This window comes from Macrobrachium rosenbergii, chromosome 22 (genome assembly GCF_040412425.1).
Source record: "Macrobrachium rosenbergii isolate ZJJX-2024 chromosome 22, ASM4041242v1, whole genome shotgun sequence".
In the NCBI taxonomy this organism is placed as follows: Eukaryota; Metazoa; Arthropoda; class Malacostraca; order Decapoda; family Palaemonidae; genus Macrobrachium; species Macrobrachium rosenbergii.
The window spans coordinates 2,862,476-2,872,816 of record NC_089762.1 but is presented as its reverse complement, the minus strand read 5'-3'; the positions used below and the strand labels follow the sequence as shown (position 1 = coordinate 2,872,816).

Below are 10,341 nucleotides of genomic sequence, written 5' to 3'. Positions count from 1 at the left end.
TTTTAAATGAAACTTCATTAAATTTATATAAGCCTGTATTTCACGGGAACAGAACAAACAGGAAAACCTTGATATCAAATTGCACAAATTCACTTGAAAGTTCTAACCAACGATTCTCTTGTTTTGATTACAGCAACCTTCATAACCATTTGATATTAGTAAAATATTTGTGTACATACATTCATACATATACATATATATATACATATATTTATGTATATGTATATGTACTGTATATCTATCTATCTATATATATATATATATATATATATATATATATATATATATATATATATATATATATATATATATATGAGTAAGTAAAGTGTGTGGGTATATAATAGGAAGCGTCAATTGCGTTGCATGCAGTATGTACGTGAAGCACCCTTGGCTCCCTTTTTCAAGGAGTGAAATTCATTACTGCCTGCAACATGAGAATTGTAACGCTCAGAGAGTATATTACTGATTGTAAAAAGCCGAAATATCAGATTTCCAGCCTTTGACTTTACTACGTTCACGAATATCATTTCCGTGAGAAGTATTGCATAATAGATGCGTTCGGAAACTCCATAAATTCTGTGCAAAACAGGACAGACGGGCTTCTATGAATGTTTTCATGTAATCGTGAAAGGCACTGGAACACAGTTGGTGGGGTCGTTCTCTGCAACTGATATTGGACACTGCCATTCATCCCACATCTTGGTAGCTCATACATTTATTCTTCGCGTTTATTGGAAAAGGTCTTACTAGTGATGGCCGAATCAAATGACTGGTATCTGGTTACACTCTAATGAACCTTGGGAAACCTGAGTCCGTACCCGTGGTGTTTAGATGTGTTTTAAAAGATCTAACTTGACCCTCACTAGATTGCCCAAGTTCTATTGTTTTGGTTTCACATTACTCTTTTTGAGTAAGGTCAGTTCGCCCTCTTTGTATAAGCTCAGTCCGCGTTATTGATTGACTACTCTGTGCTGTAAATAATGATGCTCCATAGCGTATGATGAAAGGAATATTTACAAAGTTTAGAGCTGTAAATCCAGGTTTTTCAACTGACGATTCGACGTTAACGAGCTGTAGATTGGTCGGTGTTTGGTCTTGAAGTATGATTTATTCTAGACCACAAAGAGAAACTTCAGAGACTGTAGAAAGACCTTTAGTGTTTATGAAAGGGATTGGAGAACTCCAGGTGTAAGAAAACGTGAAAATTTAGCAGTGGACAGGAGCCAATAACATGGAGAAAATACGATTGACATGGTTAACTGTAGCAGTGGAAATGATTAACCTTTATAAGCGTTGAAGATGATATTAGGAAAAATGGACATTTGGCGGACATTGTGTGGTTGAAGGGAGAGAGAAGCTGTAATGAAATTGTCGAGAACCCTCAGATAATGGAGGTATTTTAGAGTATGGTTTCACTCTAGATCCAACGTTAGGTGTTTCCTTTTAGCAAGGAATTTGCGGATAAACCTCTGAAAACAGTAGCATACCTTCATCTGCCCCATACCCTGTCGAGGAAGCTTTTACGCAGCCTGTCAACAGCCCAGCAACTTAATAAGTTACCTCTTATTTTTACCTTAAATGTAGTTTTGTCGTACTTAGTTGGAATTAAATTTACTTTTTTTTCTGCAGAATATGCTCATTTATGTATATATAAATGAGTGTGTGTTGCGTAGAATTGCATATCCCAGCTTGTAGAAATGATTACTATCAGCTCAGAATGAAATGACACTTCGCATACTAACAGAAATCAAAGGTACTACAAGACAGAAAGAGGGATCGTAGCATCAAAACAAGCCTCACCCTTCTCTTCTCTCCTTTATCCATGTTCTAAAATAGAATGTGTATAAAGGAGAGAAGAAAATGTTCCGGAAATTGCTAGGATAGAACGTGAATAAGGAGAGAAGAAAATATCTTATATATATATATATATATATATATATATATATATATATATATATATATATATATATATATATATGTGTGTGTGTGTGTGTGTGTGTGTGTGTGTGTGTGTGTGTGTGTGTGTGCATGTCTAAATCATCTCGGTAGTAGTGCCACTGGGACTCAGCGTTGTACTATAAAATAAGATTGTAAATGCTTATAAGTACCGACATTAGAACCTACTGTAGGTCCAGCTCATGCGCACTAAAGAACAGTCAACGGGAAGAGGAGAAACAAAGCATCGTGCCACTGGCAGCCTGAGGCTTAGAGTGAGAGACTGAGAGACCGTCAGTCCATGCCAGGATCTCGTGCTGAAAGGTAGTGTCTGTGTGACTGTGCCAGCGTCTACCTTCGCAAAACTTTCGTGCAACTTTTTTGAACCCTGTTTAATTAATATATTTGGATGCTTTTGTAAAAAAAATATTAAAAATCGGCTGTTTCCTTTGTAAAGGGAATAATATTCGAACATTGCTGAATAGACAGCTGTTGTGAAAAGGGATAGAATGAAACAAGTGAGATTTACGTAAATTTTGAAATCTGTTGATTTCGCGCGGAACTGCAGTCAGCACTAGAGACGTCAGTGATTTGTGACATCATTTAATCATAAAACATGCATTTGCGAATATACTTTATAGACCTTGGAAGCTATAACGCAATTGGAGTCAGAAAAATTATGGATGTCAAGACGTTTCCATAAGAACTTGAAAGTTGGATTTGAAGGCTTCCGTGTAAAATATTTGTATGCGATTTTGTCACACAAATATACCTTGTATATGATAAAAGCAAGCATAAAACTCGTTCTCTGTAAATATGAAAAGTAGATAACAAGCACACGCGTAAGAATGCATGCATACATACATTACACACACACACACACACACACACACACACACACATATATATATATATATATATATATATATATATATATATATATATATATATATATATATATATATATATATATATATAATCAATCAAAAATATAGAACATGATGAATATACCTTTATATATATATATATATATATATATATATATATATATATATATATATATATATATATATATTATATATATATATATATATATATATATATATATATATATATATATATATGTAAAGGTACTGTCACGAACACTGCTTTGGTCATTGTTTAACGACTGACTCCTGCGATTCAATCCGTTACCTTGAGTCTAGTCATTGCTCTGTATCTCAGCTTTCTCCTGAAACCACTATGGGCCTAGAATTCTCTTTTCAGTTTTGGGGTCTTTTTCAGCTAAATCTCTATAAAATAAAAAAATTTCCCTTTCACTTATAATCAAAAGCCCTCGCCTCCCTCAAATGATATATTGTAAAAACGAGTCGCCTTCGATTCACTGTTACATCTAAGAAGATGGATATTCTCAACCAGATACAGAATAACTTTCTTATTGGCTGTCATTCTGCAACAGTTCGAGAATATTTGTCATCTCCTCAGGGGTCAGACGAGCCTTAAAATACAATGCAAATTTTGTTTCAGATTTTTTACAGTGGCATTTGATTACTAAAGACTCATAAAAGTTCAGTGTCAGACTGTTATTCTTTCCAAAAGAGGGAACATTACAGCTTATCCCGATTCTCGATAACATTTTTTTTTTCTGCAGAATGCATGTGATTCCATCGGCATTCTCAGTAAGAGTCATATACTATGATTCCATATTTTTGTGTCAAGAACACATCAGAAAAACTCAGAATTGTATATAAGATAAGAAATGGTAATTTGTATGTAGGTATAAAAAAAAACATGGAGTAAAACCAAGTGATTCTACATTTGCATGTTTTAAACGCTTCCGGCCTGCCACGTAACATAAATTGCTGTAGGAGATTTTGTATAGATAGAGCCTCACACCTCCGTACACTTCCACTGAATATTGCAATTTCTATCAAGAACCTTGCCCCCTAAATGAAAGTAAAATGTAGCGAGAGTGAAGAGAAAAAGAAGGTTTAGACGAGGAGTCAAAATTTTAATCGTTTTTTCTAGTTAGTTTGAAAGCCAAGGCGAGGCAGGATGCGAGTAAGTCCCACAGCCGCTTTGATTTCTTCTTGCGAGTAGAATTAGTCACCTACAACATTTATAAGTCAGGAAGTAGAATATCATAAAATTCACTTTGGGTTTCTAATGCTCTAATTATGGCGCTCATTTTATCGGCAGTATTGGGTACTGGTTTTCCAAGAGGTTCAGTTATATCACAGGCAATATAAGAGAAATTGTCTTGGATAACTTTCAGAAAGTAATCTAAGATAATTTCGGTAATATTAGCCACAAAACAATTGAATCAGCTTGCAAAATGGCATCCGATACTGCAGGCAAAATCAATACTAAACCCCAACTTGAAATCCACAAAGACTTCGAACTATTAACATATTCACATCATCAATGGCACCAACTACTGTTGCCTGGAATTAAGGAAGAGAACTGGTGGAAAAACGTCCAGGATACTGTACTAAAATCTATGCCCAAGTTTGGGGACGTAAAAAGGGGAAATGTGACTTGTAGAATGAATTCAAAGGCAGTGCCAAACAAAAGAAGTCTCATTTAAGGGCTGCGCTGAAGGAGAGCGTATTCTCAGAAGATATTGGGGTATTTGCTGCAATAATGGGCATATGGGGTTCTTAGAAAGTATGCGCAGGTGAGCTTGCGGAAGAGAAAGCGCAGCATTATATATAAATACAGAGCAAGAGAGTGAAAGGAGGTTGAAGTTGATGGGTGTAATGGTGAAAACGAAAGTGAAAAGGAAAGTGGCTTTAACTGTATGGTCAGAATTTGCCACTAAAAGATATTAATCATTGCAAGTCAGTTTGGAAACCAGTGCGAGGCAATACAGAGGACAAAGGATGTGTGGAAAATGGGCAACAATTTTAACAAGTAAGTTTTCTGTCAGGTGGTGGCCTCAGCCACGGCCCATAAAACTCTTATCCGCGGCCCATAAAACTCAGCCACGGTCCGGTGGTGACCTATGTTGTTGGTACCTACAGTGCTGCCGGAAGTACGATAATGGCTAACTTTAACCTTAAATAAAATCAAAACTACTGAGGCTAGAGGGCTGCAATTTGGTATGTTTGATGATTGGAGGGTGGATGATCAACAAACCAATTTGCAGCCCTCTAGCCTCAGTAGTTTTTAAGACCTGAGGGCGGACAGAAAAAGTGCGACCGGACAAACAAATAGCCATCTCAATAGTTTTCTTTTACTGAAAACTAAAGCAGCGAAGGAAAATTAAATCTGAAGAGATTACAGTGTTTATGACGTCATGAACCCCATAGGGGGGGTTAGTGCCGTCAGTGCGCCCTATGGAGTGCACTGTAGGCATTACTAAAGGTTCTTTGCAGCGTCCTGTCTTAGGCCCCTAGCTGCAACCCCTTTCATTCCTTTTGCCACACTTCCATTTATACTATCTTTTCCATCTTGCTATCCACCCTCCCCTAACAATTATTTCATAGTGCAACTGCTTTGAGGTTTTCCTCCTGTTACACCTTTCAAGCCTCTTTACTGTCAATTTCCTTTCCAGTGCTGAATGAACTCGTGGGCCCCAGTACTTGGTCTTTGGCCTAAACTGTATATTCCACCCCATTCCATTCCATGGTGGGATGAAAATGTTATGAGGGAAATCTCATAAGTGTAGGCACAATAAGAGGAACGCCAAAAGCCGATTTGATTCTCAAAATGGATCAGAATTCGACAGACAACAAAACTACAATAGAGGAGAGAGAATCGTGTGAAGGTGTGCAATAGAATAAATGAGTTAGTTAAAAAAATAGACTGCTGTCTGTTATAGAGAAAGGGAGAAGACATCAAATGTTTGTTGTGAATCAGTTGTGTGAGGAACGGAAGACGTGAGTTCTTGCACTTAATGTATTGGATAATTAATAGAGATGTGTATCCAAAAAGGGGGAAGAAATGTAGGAATCCACTATATATATATATATATATATATATATATATATATATATATATATATAGATATTATTTATAAGTATATAATATATATATATATATATATATATATATATATATATATATATATATATATATGAAATTTTACCACCCCTTGATTTATTATATATAATCATGAAGCTACAAATGTCTTTTAATATCCAATTCACACTACGGCAGATGCAGATTCGGCATTAACTTATACCTCTCTTGTAGGCTAAGTGGTTTGACCATCGACTGGAGTCGTTGGAAGGTACTGTGTCGAGTGTTCGAGACACTGAGGTACCGACCCATTTATTACTTGAAAATTCCCTTCGGTGATAATTCCCCATCGTGGCTGAATCTTCGTACACATAAATCATCACGTTTTTACCTTCTCCTGATTTAAAATCAAACATATATATATATATATATATATATATATATATATATATATATATATATATATATATATATATATATATATATATATATATATATTATGTATAAATATACATATATATATTTAGACATATTATATTATATTATACAAAACTCTCACCCTCTCTGATACTGGAGTGATTAAACACTGGAAATAATATAAGTTTCACCTTGCTTATTCATTTACCATTTTCGATGACTTAACAAGATTCTAGCGACTGAATATTCCCGTCCCTGTGTCTTCCCATTTAAAAACCGGAGTGCAGTACCAGTCATACCATAACGACAGAATAATCCAATATTTTTTAGCTTCCAGAACAAACTGCAAATCTTTTGTAGTTCCACAAAGTTTTCTATAGCCTGAGGAAAGGTTCGCTGGGAAGCTTGCGAAAAAATCGTTATTTTTCCTTTTCTCGTTATTAACGCGAGGTTTTTTTTTTTAATTTTTTCCTTGTGCTTTTCTTGATTTTTCTGTAGAAATCACACGAACAAGCAGTGAAAAAATTTCTGAACCGATTTTCCGTCATGAGTTAACATCTTTGTTATAAATGCAGCGGCTGTCAAGTTTTGGAAATAAAGCGATCGGTGACATTTTTTCAGAAACTTCAACATTTGCAATTAATCCTATTATAAACTTTTAGAAAATTGTAACTGACAAAATATTAAAAATAAATTTTATAAAATATATATATATATATATATATATATATATATATATATATATATATATATATATATATATATATATATATATATATATATATATATATATATATATATATAAAAAAACAAATCCTTCCGGCCAGCCCAGTGAGAGCTGATAATCAGTTCAGTGATCAGGTAAAAGTATTTTAATTAATAATAATAATAATAATAATATGAATGTGTATAGAAAATAACTGAAGTGAAAAGTCAACACGTCATCCTAATTTTCAGAGGCAATTTCAGATATTTTCCCCTGATCGAGCTCATTCCAGCGTCCATAATTTCCAAGGTCCTCAAGAAAGAAACAGGGAAATCTGAATGGGGTGAAAGTTCTCCGTGTGCGTCAGGAGAGAGAACAGGAGGGACTGAGATCAACAGAACCTTTATCGAAGCGGAGGATACGAATACGTTCGCGATGGAAGCCATACTGCAGATCATCACCAACAGCACCTTGCTTGGTAAGTTCTGGTATTGCCTCTCATTTTGTTTTATTTATCCCTGCTGCTGCAGGAGGTTTGTACGTGCGAGATTCAGGGCAGTATAAGCACGGTATTAATGTTTTACTTTGCGCTAATGGATTTTTAAATGCTGGCAAGTTTTTTAATTATAATATTGAAGATGTTAGTGCAGCATAAAAAGTACACCTTACAGCATTAGCATTCACTTTGATACCAGGATATTTACTCTAAATGGTCTTACAAAAACAATCGACCTTTTCTGTGCAGTGACCTTGCTTTTCCACTCCTCCGCCTGGGTCAGGGGTCAGACGAGCCTAATAATTCAAAGCAAGTTTTGTTTCAGATTTTTTACAGCGATTTTGTTGGGATTTGATTACCAAAGACTAATGAAAGCGTAGTGTCAGACTGCTATTCTTTACACAAAAAGAGGAACACTACTTTTTATATTTGTTCCGTGGGATGCAACTTACCTCGCGTATGCTGACATTGTTGTTCTTCAGAAGGCTTCTGATTCCATACATTTGTGTCAAAAAAAAAAAAAACTCAAAATTGCGTGTATGATAACTAATGATAATTTTTGTCTAGGTATGAAATATGAAGGAGTAAAACTAATTGTTTTTACATTTGCATATTTTCGGCAGAAGTAGCCCATAACACAACTGGGCGAAAACCCCATTCCCATTTTTATTTTCTTTAATCATAATTTGACCAACATTATCATTACAAACTCTTACTGTATAAAGTTAAAGTTCAATTAAAGTCCTCCTGGTCCTCTGTAGGCTCATAGGGCAGGCGCTGATCTCCTGTTTCTTAGGCCGACAGCCTGTGGGGGACAGGCCCCACTGCCTATGACATGTGGCCAGTGTGTCGCGAGGCCCACTGTTTATTGTAACTTGTGAATATTATTTTTTGTACGCATCTTCCTCATCTTTGATTTAAAATTTTGTTCTGTTTGAGTTGTCCACTACTACGATAAAGGCTTTTTAGGAAGAATAAGTGTACATAAAATTAATATAACTTCATAGTTATGTTTAGACAAGTCACAACGCATAAAAAATTGGTGAAATACGACTGAGGGGTTTTTATTTAACCCCGTACATGCGTAAGTGTGTGTCTATATATATAGATAGATAGGTAGATAGATAGATAGAAAATTCATTCATAATATGGCTGCGTGCGACAAACGCACTACATGGTTAGCATGGCAGAGGTGGGTTGATATCGATTCTAATTACAAATATCTGAGTTCGACGGGGATTTGTAGGTGGGGGTCGGTATCTACTTATACCTCACTTGTTGGCCGTGTGGTTAAATTCGCGTCACTGTAGTCCTCAGTTCTTGTCTTCGGTGGTTCGAGCCCACGAGACGACGAACTTATTATCATCTAAAATATACCCCTGTCCTGTAGCCTTCCTAAATGTTACAGTAATGTCATCGCTTCCTTTTATTATAAATCATACTCTTTTTTCGATTTCCTTTTAATTCGAACTCCGGGAAAATAACACTAACGAGTTTCTCTGTCACTGCTTTCATAATTCGTCCCTAGTTTGGAGAACTGGCGTCAGCCATTTTTTCCTCATTCTGAGAAAATGGGCTTCAAAGATTTTGATATCATTCTGAGCCTCTAATTACCTCATCTTTTGTGGAAATTTTGTTGGAAAACGTGACAACGCGGGCAGCTGAAATTTTGATATGTTGTAGATTGTCAAAAACTGAGACGCTTTGACTGGAAAACTCAAACGCCTAAAAAAAAAAAAAAATGTGATGCGCCAATCTGTCAAAACAGGGACGAATTATATTTGACATATCACTGTTCTTTTCTGTTAGAGTGATGATACTAGTAGTTATAGAGAGTAAGCTTGATAAAATGATGATGAAGAATATGGAATTATCTAATGTCTACAGAAAATCATCATTATTGGTGATATTAGCAAATGAAGAATTATACCATATTTTTCACTCTCGTGGCTTTCTTCAATGTTTTTAAAATGCTTTAGTGACGCGCTTCACTGATTCTAATTAGATACACTCTAACAAATTACGCTGATCGGGATTCAATTTCCTCATCGACTTTTATTTTTTAGATTTTGATAATGATGTTATGGCGCCGGGGATACGCTATGGCCTTTATATAATACCTTTATAATCTGCTTTTTTTTTCGACATCGTTAAAGCTTTTATATCTTGTTATTGACTGGTCGATACATTGAAGTAGAGATAATAATTAGTTATTACATGCTTATCCCATTTGCCGTAGGTTACCTGTTGTATTTGCTAATTAATCAGGCAAAGTAGATTTCAGCCACTCCCTTCACTGCGCCCTAATATCAACTTGTATCCGTTAGGAGGGTATGGCGTCAGTGCACCTCACGCTGTGCACTGTAGGCATTACTTAAGGTTCTTTGCAGCGTCCCTTCCTAAGGCCCATAGCTGCAACCCCTTTCGTTCCTTTTACTCTACCTCCGTTCACATTACATTTCTTCCATCTTTCTTTCCATCCTTTCAAAATGCAGCCAAGGTTTTCCTCCTGTTACACCTTTAAACCCTTTTGATTCTCAATTTCTCTTCCAGCGCTGAATGACCTCATAGGTCCAGCGCTTGTCTTTCGGCCTAAATTCCATATTCCATTCCATTCCATAATATAAACATCTGTGTTACCGGATAGGTATAGGAATTTTGTACGTGCTGTGAAAAAGTTACCATGAACGCCTTCCCAACAAAGCCATTCTTAGTCTTCTTATGCAAACGATTCCCTCGAGTTGAATCTCCCAGAGCTTGTGATTTCATTCAGGAGCTCTTCAAGTGTTTATGAATTCTCCGACTCCGAGGAAATTCAGCAAAC

At 35.8% G+C, this 10,341-nt stretch overlaps 1 protein-coding gene across 1 annotated transcript in view; it reads left to right on the top strand.

Annotated features, from left to right (window-relative positions):
• The first annotated feature begins 7,279 nt into the window (after nucleotides 1-7,279).
• LOC136850539 (neural-cadherin-like) overlaps nucleotides 7,280-10,341 on the top strand; it is a 31,262-nt gene continuing 28,200 nt past the window's right edge. Inside the window, exon 1 of the mRNA XM_067124123.1 lies at nucleotides 7,280-7,499. Coding sequence (XP_066980224.1) covers nucleotides 7,457-7,499 — 43 coding nt within the window. The 5' untranslated portion in view covers nucleotides 7,280-7,456. The remainder of the gene's footprint in view (nucleotides 7,500-10,341) is intronic.